Raw genomic sequence first — 25,180 nt, forward strand, 5'->3', positions numbered from 1 at the left:
GTTCATGAGACCCGGCTTTGATAACTTCTTCATGTATTGTATCTATAAGATCTATTAAAATATATACTTAATAAATATATTAATTTCATTTACTATATTATCATTAATCATTAAAATCACATACGTATCTAAAATAAATGTTATAATCTTGCTAAGTGCATATTTTCTACACGAATGCTAATTGACAATGCTTGAGCATGTACATGTACGAGCAATGCATGGTGCGCGAACGCAAGACGTCGGAACAGGCAGAGGATGCATGTCGCTGACCAACCAAACCGCACGCCCAGATTCATGTGAATTGTGACCGATCTCATGCTGATCAGCGAATAAGTTAACTGATCAAATTCGGGATCACAGCAACATTAGCTAGGATCGGCACCAGAGATGCTAGTTTGGAAGCAGAGCAAAACCCATCATCTAGCTTACACATGCCATTCAGTAGTCAATACTCGTAGCATAACAGTAAAAACAGCACAACAACACCAACAAATTATCTGTCACGTACTGGTCTGGTACAACATAACTCTTCCTGCCATTTTTGGGGCATTTGGCAGAGATCTAGAAGGAGCCAGCTGAGAGCTCTGGTACGAGCAGGAGAAGGTAGCCGGCGAGCAAAGACGTCAGTGCAACACCGGCGGTCGCCGCCGAGGAGACGCCGCCCCCGTTGGTCGCCTGTTGCGCGCGAGAGTCGGTCGTCGCCGTCGAGTTATCCTTCGCTGTCAAGAGAAACCCGTGACTGTCAGATCACAATTGAATTGAGTGATGAGAATTTATTTCATTGCTGAGCCGTCATATGTTACATGTTTTCTCAGCATTTTCTGATGCAGATGCTGTTTCTATGGCAAGGCGTTTACTACAGTAGCTTTTAATCAGCCATGGCGCTTGTTTGATTTTGTACAGCAGCTGATGAGCGTGGCGCCTCTTTGTGAAAAAAAAAAAAAGCTGATGAGCTGAACCTCACAACAGAAAGGTTTGTGATGCAACTCCAAGTATGAACTGAAACCAAAGCTTTCATGCTTCCACTCGAAGCGTGATGATGGCAAACATAGACGTGTTCTTTTGGTGGGTCTCATCACGTGGACAACTTTTGCCGAGAATTCTCATGTTCACATGACAAAAAATCGATCGCTACGCACTATATTTTCTACTGTCCATTGAGTAGTCCTTTTTAGTGGTTCAGTACTGAAATGGTTCACAACAATATGGTATTTTCAGCACATATATAATCATGACAATAAGATCTTTTTTTCTTCCTCCCAAAAAAAAGAAATCATCAGAAGAATGAACAACGGGGGCAATGGAGGACAGGCGGGCTCACCTGGAGCTGCAGCGGAGCCCTTGTCGCCGCCGGGGCTGAAGATGGCGGCGTCTTTCGAGCCCGGAGGAATATGCAGGAGCTCTGCAGTACAAGAAAACACATTTACTACCGTGCACTGATTCGGTTCCATGATTTGGGGAGCCAAAACAGGTTCAGAGGAAAGAACAGTCCAAAACCCAAATGCAGTTTTGCTACTGACATCAAGTTGTTCTGCATTTCCATAAGAAGCAAGAAGCGCACAGGTCCAGTTGCATTTCCAGGGCCGGCTAACCGATTGCTAAAAGCAGGACGTGGATCATGAAACAGCCGGCGCATGCGTCTCCCGTGTAGACGGTTGCATGGCGCCGCTGTGAGCCTGTGACCGACCTGTCAGTTGAGGAAAACTGAAGACAGAGCTGGAGATTCTTACAAATCTCCAGTTCAAAATAGCCCAGCAGCGCGAGATGCTCACGGGCCACACCAAAACAAAGCATCCAGTCAGGCACAGAGCGCCCTGGCGTGCGTGCCTCCAAAAAAGGGGACAGACCAACGTTTACTTAAAGCAGACTAGCAATGAAAAAATGTACTCCCGCTACTCTACTACCACCTCTACCAAACGGCAAGATCAGCAGTCGAAACCTCATCGTGATTTATGCTCGTTGCTGGTAACTTATCGTTAGTTGCATGGATGCAGGGACATGTCAAGAAAGTAGTCATAGCTAGTGCAGCAGATGAAGGAAGGAAGCAAAGCAAGGGCGAGCAAAAGCTCAGCAGCGTACGGGCGCAGTGGGAGGCGTTGGCGCGGGTGGCGCCGCAGGCGGAGGGGAGCGCGAGGGCGAGGGTGGCGTTGATCTTGATGCCGAGGTTGGGGTCGTCCTTGTCCTTGACCAGCACGCACAGGCACTTGGGGCTCTTCCCCAGCACCTGCCGCAGGCCGCCGCAGCAGTCCGGCGGCGGCGCGTGCGCCTGCCCCTGCACGTACTGCAGGCACGGCGCCAGCCCCACCAGCTGGTCCGCGCACTCGATCTTGTCCGCGCTCATGTCACCCCCCGCCACCGCCGCCATTGCCATCGCCACGACCGCCGCCGCCGCCCACTGCGCCACTGCCGCCGCCATCGTGCTGTTTGTCTTGCCTTGCCTTCTTCTTGGCGCTCTCTCTCTCACTCTCTCGGCTTTGAAGTGTGCTGGGAGTGAATGAGCTGGGGCCTGGGGGGTTGGTGAGGGGGAGTTATAACGGGCGACGCGACGCAGCAGGGCAGAGGCGAGGCGTGGCTGAGTGTGACGTGCCGGGCGCCTAATCGTGTCGCGCTCGTATGGACAGGCGGGTTGGCAGTGGCACACTGTTCGGGCACTTCGATTCGATGGCCGGGAGGCCCGGCCCTGTCCGGGCTGGTAACAGACGCGTGGAGACGTTGGATGGTGCCAGTGTGGCGAGCACTGCAGCAGTGAAATGAACCGTCAAAAACGCGCGCGCGCGACGGCCCTCGAGAGGAAGATGGCAGCTCGACCGGTGTTTGATCGGCGTGACATGGAGAACCAGAAGTTCAGAACCCTGTGAGACCTACGATGTCCTGTCCGTGTTTGGAGATGCTCCTGGCTTGGTGTGGATGGTGATGCCGAAAATGCGACTAGAATCCACTCGGCGCAGGTGCTTGCTTTCCCCATCTGCCCAATATCCACTGCTGGTGGATCATAAGAGCTCGCTATTCAATCATTCATGGGGATTCATGGGGCAATTGATCGATTCAGTACTCCACTTCTGAATGGGAGCAGCAGCAGCAGCCATTAACTCCCGCATTCATGCTCCCTGTAGGGACCGTCGCAACGCTCATGGATGCCGGTCTGAAACTCTATGTGGCATGTGGACTAGCTGACATCAGGAGTCAGGACTGACCGATAGCAAGAACGACGGCCATTGCGGTCGTAGCCATCATTTCCGCAAGCTTTTCCTCTTTACATTCATATCTAATACACAGGAAGGCAGTTTATTTGAGCTAGAAACCTTGCTTCAGTGACGCATCACGCACTAGAACCTGCCGAGAGAAAGGCAGCAAGATGGCACCGAAAACGCTCCAGGATTTTGGCTGATATGATCACTGGCGTCTTACAAAACTCAGCAGAAAGTTACATTGCCAAAAAAAAAAAAAAATCATCTCTAATGGAAGAAAACAGGGAAAGGGAATCAGGTTATCAACGGGTACTATATCGACAGTACTATATAATCAGGTTCCGATAGTTGGTTAATGCAAATATGACCAGCCAGGTTAGTACTAAAGCACTGATAGGTGTTCGGGCTGTCAGACAGGACCAACATATGGAGGCAGGCCATCTAATGTGGCCTTAACTTTCGTGTGCCAGAGATAGCAGCAGCAATGAATTATAGCCAGAATATTAAACAGGCTACTGCAGGTAGGGATTGGCGTGAAGCTGCTGCCAAAAGGAAGTGAAATAAAGACTGCCAATTTGGTTGGCTTCCACCCATTTTTACACAAACATTTTCCAACCTACCAGGCTGAATTACTGATCCTTCTACCCCGCCAAATAGTATAAAAAAGTTCCAGATAGATGGAGAAAGATGTTCCAGAAACAAGTGAAGCATCCAAAAGACATAATTTCACAGTTTCATTTAACATAGGCTCCCCAATGTGAAGCTCGAAATTCTTGCAGCAGCCTCACCAGGTGTTCCATTTCCTTCATCATACGGAACAACACTTTTCGACCAAGGCTCTTCAGACAACAACTAAGTTTTCAAAACTAGAACTGACCCATACAGAGAATTTACATGTCACAAAAAATGAGACATACACAATGGACGTGATCATTTCCAGTTTGTAAGAACTAGATTCCATGGTAAGAAAAAAAATTGTGGACGAACTCACATTGAAGATGAGGGGTGAGAATGTGAGACTGAAAACCTAACAATGGCATCCAAATCTATTAAATTATTTCTCTTTGCAAAGATATATCTTCTATAGAAAGTCGCATTCCAAATAGGGCCACTAAAAACATCAGGGCAGAAATGTAAATGGATGAGGAACATGACAAGCCTCTTTTCCTTAGGCTTCTCAATCTTTACTTCTGTGATTGTTGAGACTCCCTCCCCTACAGCTCCTCCTGGTGAACATGAATTAATATAATATTAAAAATAGATGTTAGGACTTGCAACAAACCTAATAATGAAAGCAGAATTTTACTCCTGATGGTAAAATGGGCAACGTGAGCACACCAAATGCAAAATTGTAGACTTAAAACTATATAAAGCGTAGAAGACAAGAATATCATGCAGGGGGGAGACATGCACACATATAATAGTACAATTTGTAGCAACTCATGCATTCAACTGATTTCTGCAATCAGCATACCTCTTGCAAGGTTGTTGGGGTGGGCCTTCCTATTATTTAACATGAGGATTTTAAACCAAAAAAAAAAACCAAAGGCAATACTGCATCAGTAATAGTAATATTTTGTCCATACCTAAAGTATTTTTTATCGTCTAATTCTAGGCGTGCACCGAAATTCTGCTAGAAGCGCTATATGATCCGATGACCATTCAGGAGAAGGAAGAGCTGTGTCTTTTCTCAAGCTATCCTCATCCAAAAGTTCCAGTAATGACTCCACTGTCAATGAATCCGCTGAAATAGTAGAGTGCATGGTAAAAGGTAAAGTTAACAAATATTTACTTATTCCAGATCAACATGGATAGCCAAAGTTCAAAATACCGCATAGCATGCTCTTGAACCAGTTCAAAATTTAAGCACTAACCTGTGTAAAAAATGTAATCCATGGTACCAGTGAAATCCCTTGTGCAATTTGTGAACAATGGTTCATTTGTCGTGGGGTCCATCCTCCTTCCCTGGTGATCCAAATCATAACCAACACCAATCATCCTCGCAAATGATGAGTATGCACTGACCTAGAACAAGTAAATCTTTTGTTCAGAGCCGCAACCAGAAAAAAGGAAACCAATTGGTAAGTGTCATGATAGGCTAATTATACCAGAGGAAGCTGGTGTGTCAACTTGCTTAGTGGACGCAAAATTCCAAGAGGATCTACCGCCAGATCTGGATGCAATTGATCAACTTTGCCCATTGCAAGAAGCCCATGTGAAGTACTATTTAATAGAAACATTAGCATTTACCATTTAGTATAAACTTCACATTTAAGCAGAAGAACATGAGCATTTACCATTTAGTAGAAACTTCACATTTAAAGACAACTATAACACAAACAAAAAGAAGTGCTGCTGATATCTAACAAACCTTCCAGGGGTTGAATTAAAATCTCCACAAACCAACATTGGAATGTCTGCACTGACAGCTATTTTTTCCAATCCTTTTAGGAGGGTGTGAACCTGCAAGAATTTCCAAGGCATGAGATTCATTGGTTCGAGAAAAATTGAAATGTTACAAAATTCTAGGAAATGATTTGAACCTGCCATAGCTTCACATCTTTGAGGTCATGATGGATATTTATATGTGTATTTGCCTGTATAGCATAAGCAACAATTCAAGAAACAAATGAGATCCACAGGGCATAAAGCATGTTATTACTATCTCCAGTCTAAAATAGATGCCATCCTAGAATGCACATAGACAAACTTTCAAAACTTTGACCTTTGAGGAGTTAAAAGGTGTTATTTTTTATTTGTCCTTATAGGATCCCAAGAATAGGCATAACTATAAGCTCCTACCTCATTTAGTGTTTGCTGCACTTTCCAATACTTAACTCTATTGTTCATTGGTCACACTGGGTAGCTGGGGAGACAAATGGGCTTAATGACCACATCTTTATTAGAGTACAGGGACATATGATGGCTTTTCTTAATACCCATGCACAAGGCTAAAAGGGCAAATAATTTAGAACGGAGGTAGTATTATGCATAAAAGTATTTAACTGTCACATGAAAATTGGTATGAATCGATCATTAAAATTACTTCTCTGTCATTATATTTTTTGTTCAATTTCGATAGCATATACTTAGAATAATTAATGGCCAAACAAGTGCATAGGAGATCGTATTGATGTCCTAAATGACAAGTAAATTAGACCGGAGGTGGTACGAGAGATCTAAGCATGAAAACAAGATCAATGCATATATTCATAAAAGCACAACGAAATGAATCAAAGGGAGACATGACATAATTTAGTCAAGAGAGTTCTGTTTCCTACACCCAAACTGAACATTATTCTCCGATTTGTCATTGAAAGTTTGCACTTCTCTATTTTCCCATTGTTCTGTAAGGACCTCGATTTTCTTGCCACTTTCAACACGTCAAACATGAGTAACCACCTTCCAGACTTAAGAGCACATAGGACCACTTTACCTGTCTTCCAATATCCTCTTTACTCCCCTAACTATTATCATCTTTCCCATGTTAGTAGGATCAGTTCGGTCTGACTACATCAACGTCTAGCTCTAGCACCACCATGCCTCTACTCTTCATTGAAAAAATCCCACACGCTAAGGGCACTTTATTAAAAAAATGACAAACAAACGATGGCCAATGAACATTGACATAATGGAAGTGGAAAAAGGGAAATGCACCATATATCCCTAATGGACTAGTGGTAAGAGGAGAGAAGTGACGAATTTCTGTGGCAGAAGAGAGCATAGTTCTCCTTGATGGGAAAAGGAAAACTTTCCAGCTAGTTAAGAAAATGGGCAACTACTCACAACACAGTGGAAAAATTACAACAAAACTTAAACAATTGACAGCTAAAAATTGTTGAAAACAAGTTGTATCTAACAATAAATCGGTGTTCCCATGGGTCATTATGAACAGAGATAACATACAAACAGTCCTGTCACATAACATGTGCACCACAATTAAGTTAAATAAAAAGACACTGCTGAGTGCTCTGGTGTTCTATTTTATTTTTCTGACCATGAGAAAATATTATAGTGCTCCGCTGTTCATTAACCAAACCTAAAAAGTTTGGACGAAATGACATACTTCATCTAGATACATGGTTCCCAGGGACAGCTAATAAGCATGATGGAAATGATTTCATTGTCTTCAAAAGCAGCACAGTGATGATATTAGTGATCCTACCACAATAGTAATGAAGCACATATCTTACCACACAAAGAAGCTGTCTTTTACTAGGATTTTCAGTCCCCTGATTACCAAATTTAGCTTCCAAAACTGCAATTAATGCAATATTATCCTGCATGGTGGACAAGTGATTAACAGAATGATAGTAGTAGAGGTAATGACTAACCACGTAGCACATAAAGCGTATTTGTAGTTTTTAAAAGTGGATGTACCTTAATCAATCGAGTGAGAGCCAATTTTTTTTGAGCAACGGGAATGATTGCGTCAGTTAAAGACTGTGCGGCCTTATTAAACTCGACCTGCATAGAACAAAGTGCAGAAAGTATTAGATGGCTGGTAGCAGGACTTAAGACTACAATAAATTTGCAACAAAGGCACCCACCTCGTATTTTTTGACATGTGAAAATCTGTCCCTTCGGAAAAAAGTAGCACAACCATCAATTGCTTGAGGACTTCCTGTGTACACCTGTTACAGCAATAGTTATGGAAGTGAGCACAAGATCATACCAAGGTTTTACTCCAAACACCAAATGACCAGACAAACCTCTGTTGTCCTTTTCTTATAAAGTGCTTGATATCCATGTTTATCAAGCTCTGGTGCAAAAAAATCTTCAAAATGATTATTTTGTACCTGGAAATAGTAACATTTAGATCACCTTAAGAAGCATAGGAATGTCATGGGTTTTTTTTTTTTGTTAATCGTTATACACTTATATGAATTAAGAGTTCAACGGAGGATGCAACACAATCAAAGCAGCAAAGATCAAAGAATTTGAAGCAAATTCAGAAAGCAGACAGAAATGCTGGGATAATATCTCCATCAAATGAAAGATGATGGGCGAATATCCTACCATGTGCAAATGAAGAAAGCACATCAACATTATTGCTCTAACTACTGCAATTCAGTTACTCAGAAATAACATAAGAGTAAGGGACAGTATAATGCAGCAATGGAGCAATGTTTAGATGACTAGAAACTCTGATGGCATTCTATCACAAAATTGACTGACAAAAAAGAGCAACATCAACCTCAGCTTCTTCAGCTCATTGCGCTGAACATAATAGGTGCAATTTATTAACATTAAAGAAGTAGTTCAGAGCCTTCAACTTTAAAATATGAAAAATAATAGCATAAGATACCTCCTGAAGGCAGATAATATCGGCATTGTAACCAATAATTTCATGCAACAAATTTTGTCTTCTGTAAGCCCATGAAAGTGCCCAAGTTGGACAGTAGCTGTATGTATCACTTGTTGCATATGTATCAGCGAGAATATTGTAGGACAGTACAGTGAATGTCCCAAAAGAAGAAGTCCGGCTATCTAAATCAATGTGCCCCATTGCATCAACTGCATTCACAGGGATCAAGCGACGCGGAGTTGGGGTTGGTGCTGGAATCACACGGGATGTCATGACTGAAGTAGGAGCTCTCACAGTCCCTCTTGTTTCCACATCGACAACTATGCATTCAAATCTTAGCACATGCCCAATATCGTCAGCAGTTGCTGTATATGTTCGCGAGCATCCCACTTCAAACCAAGTTTCACCAGAACTCTTTTCGGTGCCTGTTGGATATACAGGTGTAGGTCCATTATGAAGACCTGAGCTCTGTGCAAGATTTGACGTTGAACCAGACAACGCAGCACTCATAACCCCTGAACTGCCACTGCCAAATAACTCCTCCTCTTCAGTTCCATTTTCATTTAAAGAACTAATAGCACGTTCATGCAAAACCCGGTGGTGTTGCCAGGCATCAGAGAAGCATTTAGCAGAACAATGGTAGCTCTTAGCAGTAGGTATTTTTGACTTCAGACACCCTAAGCACTGAAGTGTTGCTTGTTCTGTTGGATGTACACTGCAGACAGTGGCTCTTCGATCACTTTGTATGCGGTACCTTATAAGGAAGGAAAACCAATATTCAGATATTCATGCGTATTATTGTTTAAAAGCTCAAGACTGTTCCAACATCATATAAATGCCACATTGTAAAGAAAGTTTGCTGACCTTAAGCACCATAAAAAATAACCCTTGAGTATCCACCCTAGGCAGCACCGATACCGATACGGATGCGGGGGTACGTCATTTTCCCAAGAAACTCAATACGCGGAGCAGATACGTTTTATTTAAAAAACAGTAATAAGTTTGGAGTGCATGTTTATATTATCTAAATCACTCGGAAGCTACTATGGCCAACATGTCCTATCAAACCAGCGCATATGCCTAGATTTAACTCATCAGTAATTTGCATATGAGATGACAAAAGGTAGTTCAAATTATGCAATATCAACACTAATTTGCTAATTGGTTAGTAAACTTGGTTGGTAGTTATGATTCATATGGAGTGGAAACAATTTTGCATGTTGTGAAGACTGAGCTGAAATTTTGCGTGATTGTTACTGGTATTATCATTTGGAATAATGAATGTTGAATGGTCTTAGGTATAACTATATGATTAGTAGACTAGTAAATAGGTGTATGCTTAAGTCAATTTGCTGATTCCAGCTTAATCTATGAGAATGGTAGTAATTTGCAGTAATGCATATTGACTGGTCTTAAGTAGGTGGATGCTCTGAAACACCGATACCAATACTCGCCGGATACGTATCCGGCAAGTATCCGAAAAAAATAATTATATAAATTCCGGATACACAATTGGATACTTCTCCTATACTTAAGGTTTTGCAGAATATGATATTTATCTAACAATAGACCTAATGAGTATTTGACCTAGTGGTGTATCTTAGCATGTAGCAGACTATGAGCATAGAGTAATATTCAGTATCACACAGAACCAAACAACCACTTGAACAATACAGAATGTGAAATGTGGTAAAAGTTGCTAATGGTTCAGTCATTATGTGCCACAATCAAATATTGAAATGGTGAACCCATTAAAAAGAAGCAGCTTGCGTTCAATTAGCAGCTCAAAAGAATTAAACCGTGCTTGACTAGCTATAAATTGTAACTGTAACTGAAGGGATGGTTCGAGGTGAGCTGCTTACCACTTGTAGCGCATGAAGTACCCATCCAAGGGCGCGGCCTCAGACACGTCGTCGGTGAGGATGCCGCCGTCGGGGCGCCGCAGGAGCACGTACGGCGTGATCTCGCAGCCCACGATCGGGATCTCCGACGGGAGGTGCACCCGCAGCACGGTCAGCATCCTTCCCCCAGGGGCGGGCTTCACCTGGGTCATGGGGGTTCAGCTGAACCCCAAAATTTTCGAAAAATCAACTCCACCCGCACCTCAATTAGGTACCAAGAACAGCTACGATGCCAACAAGTGTCGATCTTGCGCGCTAAAGAAGACGAACCCTATCGAACCATCGATGGATGGGTTGGATTGCGTTAGCAGGGTAACACCACGCAGCACGCAAATCGACGACTGACTGAATCTGAATGGAGAAAAACAAGGATTTGGGTTTGACTGAGAACACAAACCAAATCCTCACTTGGAACGAAGGAACCCGTCCAAGCAAGCAAGGGTTACCAACTAACACTGGAAGGAGCCAGCCGGTCCTTGCCCAGACGGATCTCTGCCCCAGCTAGATCGATAGAGTAGCGGCGGGAGGAGGAACCCGCGGAGAGGGGGAGGGGCTGGCGGCGGCGTTGTGCTCGGCAGCGAGGCTTGGGGTGTTAAAGCCCTGCTGTGTCCATTTGGGACTCTGCAACAGCACGTTCACACATCCACGGCTCACTTCACATCAGGAATCGTTTCTTTTAGACTTATTTGTTTTTTATTTTAATTACGGATTTTAGCTCTAAAATTAAAAGTAAAAATAAATAATTTTAATTTTAAAACTGATTATTATCATTAAAAAGTTATATTATAAAATCTCATAATCCGTAATCTAATATAAATAAACTTCTCTATATAATCTAGATTACGATAATCTATAGAAAAGAAACAGAACTTCATAAGTGCTAGTTAAAATCATTACTATTATTGTGCGCTAGTTAAAATCATTACTATTATTGTACTCTAACGTTGAGTCGTCAATACCCGCATGATAATATTTCACTGTATACTAGGGATGGTCGTTTCTTGTATAACCGCTAGTTAAAAACACTTTTACATAATTCTAGGATTGAGTTGTATTGTATCAATAGTTCACACAAGATAAAATTACATATTTGATGCCCTAAAGGATATGCTTCTCGTATTTAATACCGTGTCAAGGGTTAAACTCTAACGATGATTACATGGTATACCGGTCGAGAGGCGTGTGAGCAACGCTTAAGATGTATATGTGTTTGCGTGTACGATGAACTCAAAAACACACGAGTTATCCAGGTTTAGGCCTTCCGAATGATAACGATCCTACGTCCTGTATATTTTGTTATCAGAGTTTGTAAAGTGGTTACAAATGAGATTTTTACGACTCCTTGTTCTTCGTCTCCTACAAATTGGGTCCTCATCTCTTTATATACTAGAGGGAAGGAGAATTTACAAGTGAGCCATGTTTAATAGATCCATAACTAACTAGATATTCTACTCATGGATCATCATTATGAAGACATGAGTGATCCCAACTTGCTCCGAGAGCTCCATGCATTCGTCTCATCCGTGGAACGCCTCCTTTTGTAGACCTCAAGCGCTTGGCTTGTCCTATCACCGTGTGCCACAAGATCGTCTGCCAAATCATCTCGTCCTTATGCTCCACAGTTCTACTTGCAAAATTTTCCACTTACCTGGTCGTCCTGCAGACCTTATCTTGTCCGTCGTGCGACGCCACGTCAGCCCGTAAAGCCTCATCCCGTAGCATTTAATGCTACGGGATGGGCCAATGACCATTTGCATTAGCAATAACTTTGTTCACTAGGTGAGATGTCTAGGGAAGAAAAATACTTGAGTATACAACAATAAATATGATTAAACAGGTTAGGTAAGGACTGGCTCTACAACCAATAAGGACTAGTCGTGGGATCGCACAATATCATCAGGAGACTGGTCGCGGGATCGCATAATATCGCAAGAAGGTTAGTCGCGCAAGCCTTGCTCTGGTCGTGTGAGTCTCCACCTGATTGTGCAATGGGCTATGGGTCAAGAAATATCTCCTAACAACTGCCATATGCCTCACGGGTCCTGTCAGTCAGAATGCCCCTCACCTAATACTCATCAGCTCTTTTCTTTTTCCCTTTCATCCTCATAACTCAAGCTAAGTAAAACATACAATTGATTGTTAGTCATGGTTATCGCTCTTTCTTCCTAATCAGGAGTTATTTCAACTTGGAGGGAATCCTAGTCAATTGCTGATACTAGTTCTATCGTTGATTGTGTTACATTACTCTCTCCTCCTTCCAGCATGCCTATTGCATTAGAAGCACTACCCAATAATGTGATGCACGATTTGGCTCTCCAAGGTACCATCATCAATCCAGCTTAAGCGCACATTCAAGATTCAATTCATTCCTAATTGATGGAGAAACAAGAACATATGACACATAATTAGATTAGCTACCGTTCAGTTCTACATGCAGTCAGCACAGGTTCAACAAAACATATTGAGACACAAATTTATTACCCCGAAGGGGGTACTCGTTGCTCATGACAGCCTATACACAGCCCCAAAACAGCGCCCAACAATCATTCGAATCTAGGGTTCCAAAAAAAGAGGAGAACCAATAGATGAGGAGGGGAAAACAACACAAATTGAGTTGCAAAGAGGAGTACATGTGCATGGGAGTACTCACCTCCATCGAGCCTGGTTGCCGTGGAGTTGGACTCTGGTGTCACCGTCTGGAGACGAGGTCGAACAGACCTGGATCGATAGGATCATGAGTTAGGGTGCATCCGTATAGGGATAAAAATAATTGAGGGGCATTTTGATCCTTTTAGTTGGCTAACGAGTGAAAAATCTATTTGGATGATTAGAATATAGCCATAATATCATATTTAAGAAGCCCCATTGTTTGCGATGGCAAGAAAACAATTACATCATTTAGTTTAGGGTGTCAAATATGCAATTTTCTCTTCACACAATCACATTTCATTGTAAATCGAGTGGTTGTGTTTCTTTTGTAACCGCTACGTAAAAACGATGTTGTAAGACTATAGGACTAGGTCTAATTGCAACAACATGTTCAGGCAATCACACTTACTGTATATAAGAACGGACGTATCTTTAACCATTGCTAGTTAAAAATATCTTTATAGGACTAGAATCGAGTCGAATTACAATGATGGTTTACATAATCATAATTTAATATACACCAGGGCCAACGGTTTCTTTTATGACCGGCCGCTAGTTAAAAGCACTTATACATGACTCTGGGATTGAGTCCGATTGTAGCGACACCTCCACACAATCACACATTTAAATACAGCAGGAGGAGTTGTTTTCTTTCATACCGCTATTTAAAAGTATGTTAGGGCATGAACATGTTAGATGTTTATGACTAAGGTACTTAAGGAAAGATAATATTAAACATCTATATAAAAAATATAATTTTTAATACAAACAAAAACTACATACATTTAAATATGGTTAACTATCTTATTAGCACTATATAAGCAATAATGCTTAAGTAAACATTTTGTCCTCTAACTAATTAAGCATCTATACCAGTGCAGTTGAGAAAAAACCCCGACTTTTTTTCTTAAGCATCTCCTCTAGACATCTTATTATATATACTCTTATAATCGTGTAATAGAACTATGAGACTTAGTCCAATTACAGCCATATGTTCACGTAATCACACTTACACCAGGACAGTCGTTTCTTTAATAACCAATAGTTAAAAGAACGATTGCAACTACAACTTCGTATAATCACAAACCAATGTACACCAAGGGAAGTGATTTCTTTTATGATAGCTACTTAAAAGCATTGCTATCTATACGACTCTGGGGCTGAGTCCGATTGCGTTGAACACGTTCACACAATCACACTTCAATGTACATCAGGAAAAATAAATCGTTTCTTTTAAGATTGGTAGTTAAAAGCACGATTTTATAGGTAACAATTTTCTTACAACTCTCGTGTATAACTGAAGACTGGATTGTGCAAATCACTTTGATGGTAGATCATAAATGAATTCAATGACTTAAAGAGATATAATTATAAGTAGTGCTGAGATGGTTGTATGTGAAGCATCTTCACTGGTTAATGCCCGTACTTTGTTATAGACAACGTACATTCTGTCACTCAAATGTATCAAGTCACTACTCGCGTATTTTGCTTGAGCCACGACCTTACCTACACCATCACTTGCTCATCGCCATAGTGTTGTGTGACCACGGCCGAGCCAAGAGTACGATTATGCATCGACGGATTCGCATAAAATCTCGCACCCGGTGAAGTGAGCTTATGGTAAGGGTCTAGAACCTTCTGCAGTAGCCTGGAGGCACCACGAGACGAAATGTTGATAATTAGAGTTCTGGGTTTCGTCGTGTTTTCTCTCTTCCATATCTTTCTCAATCTCTATATTGGTTTATGTTTGTACCCGAAAGAAAAAAATCTGGAAAAGTGCCTCCAAGTATTGCTTAACATAAGAACCAAGCATTGACTGGATGATTAGTTAAGGTGGTTATATCTTCCACCAATCAAGAATCGAACTCTCAAGTTTCCTCTTTGTGTATCTTATCGGGAGAAAAAAATTTAGTGGTAGTCGATGTATTTATCGATAGTGAGATGTTTATAGTGACTCTATCAATTTTCAAGCTCTGCATGTCCAGTCTTCAGTAAACGACGTGTGAGTATGTGCTTGTGATGGTGTGAGTATATGAATGCATCTAGGAATTATACTGGTACTTAAAAAAAGTAAGAATCAATCATTTCAGTCGTCAGGCCCATCTCGATGTTTGGGCCTAGGACTTGCACAACTGCCCATACCACGAAAATCTCATTAGGGCATATAAACGTATGGCTTATTAGGATAGCTTATTTTTCGTTAAGAGTCGTGTTAAAAGAGTGTACAGAGAATTATAGGATATGTGAAAGAATTAATAGATAGATGAGTGTTAAATAAAAAAGATAAAGACTAAGATAAATTATACATATACAAAGACATACAAAGTTGCATTTACCATCAACGGATCTTACACTGGACCAAGGCATCCAAACCCTTTCCTTTGAGGGAAAAGGAATTAGGAAAAGGAATAAGTGCGAGCCCGACATGGCCCAAATCCATTTCTGAATGCAGCTTGCGACACCCAAGACCCAGCCTATCCAGCCTGATATGGAAATTCTAGCATTTACTGATTCGGCCCATCCCCCCGTCCAAGCCTCACACTGCCTCGCCTGTCCTGCCTCGCACCGTACGCAGTTGGAGAGCGAGCATTTCGCCGAGGTCCTTGCTGCGCCGACCATTCAATTCTGCCGTGCCACTAATGAGAAAACCGACCTGCAACCAACCGGCGACCTGCTGCTGTTGCTGCTGCTGCTGGCGCTCGACGCACGGTGCCGCTGGAGGACCGCCGCGCGTACGTGAGTGACTCGAGGCTGCTGGCTGTAGCGTCGCTCGGCGTACGGTTCTGACGAGAGAACCAGCCAAGGGTTGACGAATCCGTCCCGTGGAAATCAACAGCACGGCCTCCCGGGAGCTGGCTCTCGATCGAGTGAGTGGTCCGGGCTTTTGGGATAGTAGTGCGCCGGCTTGACTGATGCGCTTGGTCGGCCGTAGCCAAGAGAACAGGCGTGCCGCATGGCCATAGCGTTCAGAATTGACTGTGTGGTGATCGGTTCAGGCTTGAGAATCCATGCGTGTGACTTGCCTGAGAAGTGAGTTCGATATCCGCAGTCGACCGGTTCCCTTTTTCTCACTGTCTCCTTCAGATTTATATATACTAGCTTCGGTGAGAATATACGTGCTTGTCCTATTCCAATAAATTTTAAAGATCCAATTATGTGAAGGTGCGTGAAAAAGAAGACTACGAGAACGCACGCGTGCTTGTCTTGCTGGGTCGTGGCCGTATAATACCAATGTGAATGATCTACCAAAATTAGATCTAGTTGCATTAAGGTGCAACTTTCTTTTATAATTTTATTCTTTTACTGTGTGAGCAAACAAACAAACAAACATATATATATATATATATATATATATATATACCCAGGTGGGAGTACATACACCCAGGAGTACATACTAGTTTTCCTATATATATATATATATATATATATGTGTGTGACAGTTGTCGTCACAAATAATATATGCAATTAGGATTTTGCCTCCATCTAGTTGACATTTGTCAGAGCTTGTTGAACCCTACTCAAAAGCTAGTCGGGGCTCGTTGGAGCTTATGGAACCCTATTCGAAAGCTAGTTGAAACTAGTCCAGACTCGTCGAAGCTAGTCGAAATCTAATTGATATTGATTTTTTCATCTATTCTTATTCATGTTATATTAAAAATTGAATTAAATTAAATTAAAAATGCTATTTTTCCAACCACTTCTCACCGCTAACTTTAATTTTCACCTACATCTACATACCGGTGGATACCAGGATATGTATTATATTATGAACTCCTGAATGTTCCATCATTTCTTTCTTTCTTTCCTTTCAGGTCAGGATTTTGAGCGATCGAGCAATCGGTACAGCAGCTGCCATCAACTACCGGAGAGGGATGCGTAACCTCCTTATTCAAAGCACTCGTGTATGATTCCTTCTCAAAGTTTTGATCATTTCTTGTTTTTGTCCCATGCATGTATGCATCGTCAGTGCATTTTGTTTCCAGCGTGATGAGGATCAGGTAGATGCACCCTTTTTCTGATAACCTAGTGTACTTGCCCCAACACTGACTCTGCGAGAATGAGCGAGACGTGTAATCATAAAGGCGTCATCGGCGTTAACCCGTCATGACAAGCGGGAATAACTGCTGGAGAAGGACGGGAGATATGGGGAGAAGACTTTTTTTAGTGGAGGGGAGAGGCCTTCTTGTGAGAGAGAAGTGTGGACACACACATACTGACTTTGAGAGGGAATCTGGGGAGTGACGTAAGGGGCTCGGAGATGATAAAAGGGATAATATATGTTATGTTTAGTACAACTGAAATTTATAGAATTTTATTTAAAAAGTATTTTTTGTTAAAAAATTGCTTATGACTTTTGGTTTTTGTTTTTATGAGAAATTTTTAGATTCTCAGCTAAAAAAAATAGAAAAATCACTCTCAACCACCTTATTAGCTTTTAATTCATTTCATCAGAAATTAGTTTTTTAAAATCAATAAGTCAACATGTTTGTTTCAACTAACAAAAACCAGCAATAAACTAAAAAAAAAGAGCCATAAGTTATATTTTATTATTGTCATCATAATTTTTTATATATCTAATAGTAGAGAAAACTCATAAGTGCTTTTGAAAAGCCACTGCGATTCTATATAGCATCAGTCCATCACCATTGTTTGTATGATTTTTTTTGTTCATACGGTAAGTGGAACACAACCCTTTAATTTAGAGCTTGTTTATCAGAGTTTTAGTTCTAAATTTTTTTAAAGCATTGTATTTATAGCTCTAAAAATTCATAAAGCTATAGCTGAGACTACATTGATAATATCTAGAATTAAAAATATACCAATTTATATTAACCTAAGCTCTGCAAATAGGGTCTTGTTTTGATGCAACTGTGGTTGAACTCAAGACAGACAAGAAGTGACGGGGAGCAACGATCCTTTGTACACGGCTCAACCGCTCAAGCTTGAGTAAGAAATGACGCAATGCAGCCGACATAGTTGTTGCTTATGAGTGGTTAAACGGCAAATCTAAAAGTGTACAACATATTACATCATATTTATTAAGATAGATAAAACATCGGTATATTTGTAAATTTAGCATATATATTCAGCACCTTATTTACTGAAAATGAGTTTTTGTACATCGTGCACCGAAAATTCTCTGTTCCCACCTTTTTCGGCACACGAGGTGTCAAATACGATATTGTGCACCGTATTCAACACCTCATGTGCCGAAATCCACTTATTCGGCACATGACATTGTGCACCGTATTCGGCACTTCATGTGCTGAGCTCCCATGTGCCACGTCATATCGTGTCACTTCACGTCTCCTTTCGACGCGGACGTATGCTACTGCTTTTCTTTTGTCACAGTCGTGTCGCGTGCATGCATGTGTGGTGCATTTTTTGCACCGTTGCGTGTAGGCTATAAAAGGAGAGGAGGAGCAACATTCAATGATTAGGAGCAACGAGGACGAACAGTAGCATAGCGCGAGGTGAGGGGCAACAGCGTGATGCAAGGAGCAACAGCGCAAGGAGAGGAGGAGAAACAATGTGAGACGAGGAGCAGCGGCACAAAGAGAGGAGGAGCAGCAGCGCGATGAGCTTCAGTTATAGTAAGTACTTAGATTTTATATGTAATTAATAATTAGATTAGTAATAGTAATTAGAGTAAGTAGATTGTTTTTTCTTTCAAACACATTTGTTAAATTATATAAAGTCTAAATTAGAGTATTTCGATTATTTGTATAGTTTGATTAATGACTTTAATTAGTTGGTGTAATTAGGTTATTTACTTAATTTAATAACATTAATTTTATTAATAAATGTAATTAGATTATTCCTTTAGTGTAATTGTATGTATGTCATTAACTAGTATATTTAGAGTATTTATATAATTTAATCAGAGTTATAAGAGTTACATGATTAATCAGATTAATTAGTTTAATTAAACTAATATGATTAATTACCTTATTTATTTTGATTAAGTAGAGTAATATGATTAAGCAGGTCATTTAAATAGGATGAACACTGTAAATGTATTTATTAGTTGTCAAATAGTTATGTAATAATTATTTAGTAAATATTTATTAGTACTTTTAGTGCTTACTAAATATTTAATCATCATAGTTGTATATTAATACTTAGTTATTGCTTATTGAATAATTTAATTCGATGTTAAAATACATTAAGTTGGAAAATTAAAGTACTTATATTATTTGCATAGTTTGATTAATAAATTTGATCAGTCAGTGTAATTAGATTATTTACTTATTTAATAATATGAATTTTATTAGTAAGTGTAATAAGATCATTCTCTTAGTATAATTGTATGCATGCCATTAACCACTATAATTAGAGTATTTACGTAATATAATTAGAGTTATTAGAGTTATATGATTAATCAGATTAATTAGTTTAGTTGAACTAATATGATTAATTAGCTTATTTGCTTAGGTTAAGTAGAGTAATATGATTAATCAAATTATTTAAATAGGGTGAGTATTGTGAATGTATTTATTAATTGTCAGAAATTATGTAATAATTATTCTGTAAAAATTTTAGTACTTTTAATATGTTTACTAATTATTTATCAAGGAGCGTAATTAGTTGTGTATCGTACATACATCTAAGTACTTATTTTATTACATGTATTTTTGTTCAACAGATATGATATGACTATCTATATTTATTATGTAGAACGTTTCACTATTTTGCACGAAAGACTCGTAACAATTCAAAACTGTAAGCACATAGATATTACGCTTGAGTTAAGGACCTGGATGACTTGAAATCACATGTTATGAGCCTTTTGCGTGTGAACCAGCAATCACATACTGTCGTCCTGGAGGCTTTGCGTCATGGCTTCTTCCAAACAGCTCGATCATTGTCCATACATTGTTTGAGATGAGAAGAAACAATACATGAACTTTGTACTCACGCAAGGCATTAGAGGAGAATATTGAAATGAGAGTGTACGTAAATATAGTGTCACGACTGATGCAAAGTGATGAAATGACTAGGGGGAAAGATCAGGCAAGCAGGAAATACATTAACAGAAGGGAGGGCATGTCGGGGAGTGCAGTTTTGGTACAACGTGAGCAAGAGTTGACCCTTTTGAGGTAGATGCAGGATGCATAAATGATAAAGCCGGTAGTAGCAAGAATGAAGAAGCTGCTGATAACGATGACCCAGTGCCAACAATCTAGTACTTTCGTAGTGCTAGGTTGCTGGATTATGTCATCGTTGAGTACAACATTTTATCTAACTGGGAATACTAGAATAACGACATCCAGGTCAAACAACGATTTCGTAACAGGGTTGAGGTCATCATCTTTATTAGCAATTGTCCTTTAATGACAAGAAAGGACCATAAGTGTGCCCGATCTAACCCTAAGGAGTATGAAGTCAGGTGTATCAAGCATCTGAATTGTCCCGTCTTCATATGAGCACATAATCCAAAATATGAGAACCATTTTGTGATAAGTAGACGCACTCCACATAAATGCATTGAAAGGACCACAAGTGTTTTTTAATTACCATGATAATTTATTACTTACTTACTTGGTACATGTTTTTTGGATACCTTTTGCAGTTGGTTCCGTTGCAGGTCCGAAGTGTGCACACGCTTAAGGAGTTAGACCCTCGATTTCATGAGCCACTTGCACGAAAATGACTACTGCCTTTCGCTCTCATGATAATTGGAGCTCCCATAGCAGACGGTGGTTGGACACCTCTCTCCATCGATTGAGGCGGCACTGCTCACAGGTCTTGTGGACCGATGACGTCCTGAGATGCACATATTTCACTTTCCTTTTGGCAAGATGATCATAACATTGAGGGATGTGGTCATGCTAACTGGGCAACCGATGTGGGGCACCCCATTAGCGGTTTCGCGACTAGCAAAGGATGAGTGGAAGGGTTACATTGAGAGTAGATAATTATTTGTCATGTAATGCACTTTAAATATTTTAGTGCTATTCAAGCTTCATTGAGCCTCTACATGTTGTAAGTTTGGTGTGCAGTATGATATAAATGATGTTAGACTCTCCATGTCATGGATTCATAAGCTACCACAGTTCGATCCATATCCACATGTGGACGATGTTACAATTATGCAACATTATGAGGTGTACATATATATCATGCTTAGGGGCACCATATTCTACAATACAGTAGATAATTATGTCCTCCACCGTCTTGTATGGTTAGCGTGTCGACTCGCATCACATCATTATGAGCCGATATATTACAATTAAGGATCTATTATGCTTGTTGTAACCTACAGAAGTTTGTGTGCTGCATCATAGAGGTCAAAGAAGAAGAGATCTATTACAGGGTGACTACACCTCTTACAACTATGGAGTTAGGAGTACCTCCCGGTTTGTCGGCCTTGGGTGAGCAAGAGGTACTATCCAGTCCCTATCTCCGATGGTGTTGCAGATGGCATGAGGCCTACGATGGGGTACCGATGGATTCATGCAAGGCTGAGATGGAGTCAGTAGCAAGACTATGATAGCTACTCCTGGGTGATCAGTGATCTGGACCTCCTCAGCGCCGATCTCGTGGAGTGGAATCCATGGGGTATGTCACGAGTGGTCGAAATTGCGACCGGAGGTCAGATCGCATCCTTTTGTTTACGTGACTCAAACTTGTGGATGATCAGATGCTGCTTGGTATACATGAACAATGTGAAAGTATATTCTCCTGAGCGTATGTAGAGGCAGTTTGGTTACCGATAAGTGGTGTCAGTACATCCCTCATGAGACGTCGAACAAGCACATGAGTAAGTGTATTATTGTACATAGAATTAATATCCTAGTTGTTCCATGTTACAAGGTTCTAACTGTTTATGTTACATACAAAAGGAGCGCACAGGGGGGGGGGGAAACCTTCCGTGAATGTCGAGCACATACATAGGTGGACGGAGTCAACTGTAGTGGATATCGTCATTCTTGTTGGACAATACGATGATGCCATGTACTCGGACTACCTTACGCTATACCGTCTGCGCACGCGTGCCACCTTACTCAGCTGGCTTATAGATACAGCCCGCAGACCCTCCTCTGAGGATCGTACTCATTTTCTTCATATTGTGGTAAATGATGCAGTACTTCTAAAGATTTTCATTGGTTCAACCTCTGTATTACTCACATCACCCCATTCTTATACAGACCAAAGAGATGTACGAGATGCATACGCGCGTGAAGCAAGCTTGTAGGAAGCAAGCGGTTCGTCAACGCGGAGGGATCAGAACTCTCTCAGGACTACATGAGGACAAGAGGGTCCTGCTTGCTGTCTACTTTACGTGATCTAGGTGGTTGTGCCCCGTATTGGAGGGGATACGACCTACCAGCCATAGACTAATCCCGTGCCTCCCACAACAGGGGCTCGTCCAGTGCCTATAAGAAACCCGTTCGATCACAACCGCGAGAGACACCTTCAGCTCTGGTGCATCATGTCTCATATTCTGATGTTAAGGCCGATGAGCACACGTAGGCTCCTTCTACAAACCAAGTGGTGAATCAACTTCACAGCAGGGATAAGGTCTCAAGCCCTTGTTTCATAACTAATTTTTTGAGGTAAAAAAGTTTGTAGAATAGCGGCTGGTGATAATACATTCGAGTACGGTTACATAACACAGTTGCACTGTCATACGACTAACACATAGAAAACTTGCAATTTTTGTGATGTTAGGTATCATGGTGCATACAAAACGTAATCATAACATGTAGCCACGTCTTAGTGAAAGTAAATAGCCAGCCTACAGCGGAGTCGCACCATAGTCAATCAACGTCACTTGATGCTTCTTTTTTAAGCGATTGTGCACAGGCTTCTTTCTCATGCCTCCAATTAAGCTCATCCTCATCCCACTTCTTCCTGATATCCACACTTTCCTGGTTGTTAGGGGATATAAAGTCATCGATCCACTAGTGAAATGCACATACCTCGGTTAGTGGTTCAATGCGATTTGTTGCCTGCGACAAAAAGTGTTAATACACGAAGGGAATGGAGAAATGTGTTTTCTCAAAATGACTACCTGAGAAGATTCACTCTCTTTGAAAAGTGTATCTATGTTCAGGCAACAAAAGTACCTCCTCCTGAAGGTATCCAAGTCATGGGAGCACCGAACACAGCATGTATCTCCACAATGGCATTCAAGCCTTGACATACCTTTTAGCACTATGCGATTGTGGAGCATTCTAGCTTGGATCATTTGGTGGAGGACCTTCAAATTGTTGCATGGCCCTTCTCCATTTACCTCTGCCTGCCATGCTTGGTGTTAGTTATGTTCAGATGGTCGAGATGGATGTGCTTTATATTGATGAAGGACATGGGAAACTCTGGTAACCTCATCATCTGCCACTTCAGCGGCAGATGATGACCTGTGCATGAGTCAATGTTGTAGGGCGTAAGACCAACCGTGTGTTGGAATCAAGTCACAGACATATAGTCTATCAAATATATTTTTCAGTGCTACCCCTAATAGGCAGGTGCAATCTAGCGAAGACACTTTTCAGTGCTACCCCTAATCGGCTATTGCAGTCCAGCGAGTAGACTTTTTAGTGCTATCCCTAATAGGCCGCTGCAGTCTAGCGAGTAAACTTTTTAGTGCTACCCCTAAAAGGCCGATGCAGTCTAGCGAATAGACTTTATTTATTAGTTATGTAGTAAGCATTGTTACATCTTAATTATCATGTTCAATACTTGTTTAATATTTCTTAATTAATCAGGGATTCGTGCTTTGATGCATAGCAAGAACGTTGTAGTCAATGATCAATAAATCTATGACGGGATCTTCTACTAAAGCCTTTCCATAAACACCTACAACGATCGATATAGCACTTAATGCATCCTTGCATGTTGTGCGTGGAGGGAAGACTGATCCCTTCAAGGAGAATAACATAATCCAAGCAGTGTCCAAATTGCATGCAAGACCTTTTTGTTCTACGCTAACCGCTATTCTCCAATATGTAACCACAAAAGACCTTAGGGCGATCTTGCACAAGTAGCATCAAAGGTATCTCAGGGTGTACGAACTAGGCAACCATCATTCTGTACTAGGTTTATCTAGGAGGCAAAGTAGGATAATGATGTTGCCCGACCAGTATGCATCCTACATCCAGCTTTGACATTTTCCATTTATTCAAATGTTCCTCTTTTACGTTAGGCATTCCCGAAAGATGAAGAGTTGATCAATAAAGACATCCCAAACTTCTTTGTGATGTATATGCTCTTCGACCGAGGGGGAGAGGGGCGATGCTTGGTTCATGTAGAATACGACGAAGTTCAGCAAATCTAAGGGGAATATGGGCACCCTCTACTATTCAACTAGAAAGTGACGAGAACGATGAGGATGATGATTTCATACCACCAATGCATCGACGTCCCAGTAGCAATACAAAAGAAGGTTCAAGAAACACTGCAAGTAGATGTTTACGCACCACATCAAGATACCATACAACTAACAATGATATAGGATGTGCTCCTACCGTGATAGCTTAAGATGACAATAACGACGATTTCATACCACAACAACACCTCTCTCCGAGGCCTCCATCTTGAGACGATACTGATGACCCTGGAGATAAAGATCGATTTCCTTGCACCCATCGTTACAACTTCCTATCACCACCTTGAAGATGATAAGTATCTTACCCTGATAGCATTGACTGGCACAACTATCATTGTACCGCTAATTTGCATCGCCACTTTCCATTGTCATCTTGAGATTATCTAGGTATTCAACAGCTATGCAATATACTTGTTCTTCTACCAATTATGTGAGGTACTATTGTTGTTCTACGCGCGATACACCGATATGACAACTTAGGCTTCATACACAAAGTAACCACACGCCAAAGCTTTAAATATAAAATGATAACACATCTATCCTGATTCAGGCTTTAGACATTAATTGACCACATGACAGCTTTAACGCGACAATGACAGCACATCATACACCGAAAGCTTGCATGCAACAAAAGGAAACAACAGCATCACGTCGGCCTAATGTGCGCCAAAAGCCCTGAGCGGGCAATGTGTGAGGCACCATGAGCAAAAGGTAGGAGCACGCAACACCCATGGGCCATTCGCGCCGAAGCGATGTGAGCAGCATTCAAAGCGATGTGATGATGCGGCCGGCCGTTTCGGCA

The 25,180-nt window shown here is 41.1% G+C and overlaps 2 protein-coding genes across 8 annotated transcripts; both read right to left on the reverse strand.

The window, feature by feature from the left end:
- Nucleotides 1-212: 212 nt before the first annotated feature.
- LOC133914492 (non-specific lipid transfer protein GPI-anchored 14-like) lies at nucleotides 213-2,464 on the reverse strand. The gene is made up of 3 exons (XM_062357593.1): nucleotides 2,080-2,464; nucleotides 1,322-1,402; nucleotides 213-719 (listed from the first exon to the last, which is right to left on the reverse strand). The coding sequence occupies exons 1-3, from the start codon at nucleotides 2,414-2,416 to the stop codon at nucleotides 562-564; spliced, it is 576 nt and encodes a 191-aa protein (XP_062213577.1). The 5' UTR covers nucleotides 2,417-2,464; the 3' UTR covers nucleotides 213-561.
- Nucleotides 2,465-3,891: 1,427 nt separating this feature from the next.
- On the reverse strand, nucleotides 3,892-11,039 carry LOC133916851 (carbon catabolite repressor protein 4 homolog 1-like). 7 transcript variants are annotated; one of them, XM_062360721.1, is made up of 14 exons: nucleotides 10,852-11,039; nucleotides 10,668-10,748; nucleotides 10,359-10,559; nucleotides 8,497-9,250; nucleotides 7,901-7,987; nucleotides 7,739-7,822; nucleotides 7,569-7,655; nucleotides 7,382-7,468; nucleotides 5,732-5,785; nucleotides 5,560-5,651; nucleotides 5,297-5,411; nucleotides 5,063-5,213; nucleotides 4,775-4,932; nucleotides 3,892-4,414 (listed from the first exon to the last, which is right to left on the reverse strand). In XM_062360721.1, the coding sequence occupies exons 3-13, from the start codon at nucleotides 10,547-10,549 to the stop codon at nucleotides 4,787-4,789; spliced, it is 1,848 nt and encodes a 615-aa protein (XP_062216705.1). In that variant the 5' UTR covers nucleotides 10,550-10,559; nucleotides 10,668-10,748; nucleotides 10,852-11,039; the 3' UTR covers nucleotides 3,892-4,414; nucleotides 4,775-4,786. The 7 variants fall into 7 exon arrangements, with proteins under 7 accessions (XP_062216705.1, XP_062216704.1, XP_062216703.1 ...); XM_062360720.1 differs by having other exon boundaries at nucleotides 10,844-11,039; XM_062360719.1 differs by having other exon boundaries at nucleotides 10,359-10,748.
- Nucleotides 11,040-25,180: the final 14,141 nt, after the last annotated feature.

The sequence above is a fragment of the Phragmites australis genome, chromosome 4 (genome assembly GCF_958298935.1).
Source record: "Phragmites australis chromosome 4, lpPhrAust1.1, whole genome shotgun sequence".
Classification (NCBI taxonomy): Eukaryota; Viridiplantae; Streptophyta; class Magnoliopsida; order Poales; family Poaceae; genus Phragmites; species Phragmites australis.

Coding starts and splice junctions, on each gene's coding strand:
- LOC133914492 (XM_062357593.1), bottom strand. CDS start 2,416: ATGGCGGCGGCAGTGGCGCAGTGGGCGGCGGCGGCGGTCGTGGCGATG. Junction 1,403..2,079: donor CAACGCCTCCCACTGCGCCC/GTACGCTGCTGA, acceptor CTTGTACTGCAG/AGCTCCTGCATATTCCTCCG. Junction 720..1,321: donor GGGCTCCGCTGCAGCTCCAG/GTGAGCCCGCCT, acceptor TTCTCTTGACAG/CGAAGGATAACTCGACGGCG.
- LOC133916851 (XM_062360721.1), bottom strand. CDS start 10,549: ATGACCCAGGTGAAGCCCGCCCCTGGGGGAAGGATGCTGACCGTGCTG. Junction 5,652..5,731: donor AAGATGTGAAGCTATGGCAG/GTTCAAATCATT, acceptor AAATTCTTGCAG/GTTCACACCCTCCTAAAAGG. Junction 5,412..5,559: donor TTTAATTCAACCCCTGGAAG/GTTTGTTAGATA, acceptor TCTATTAAATAG/TACTTCACATGGGCTTCTTG.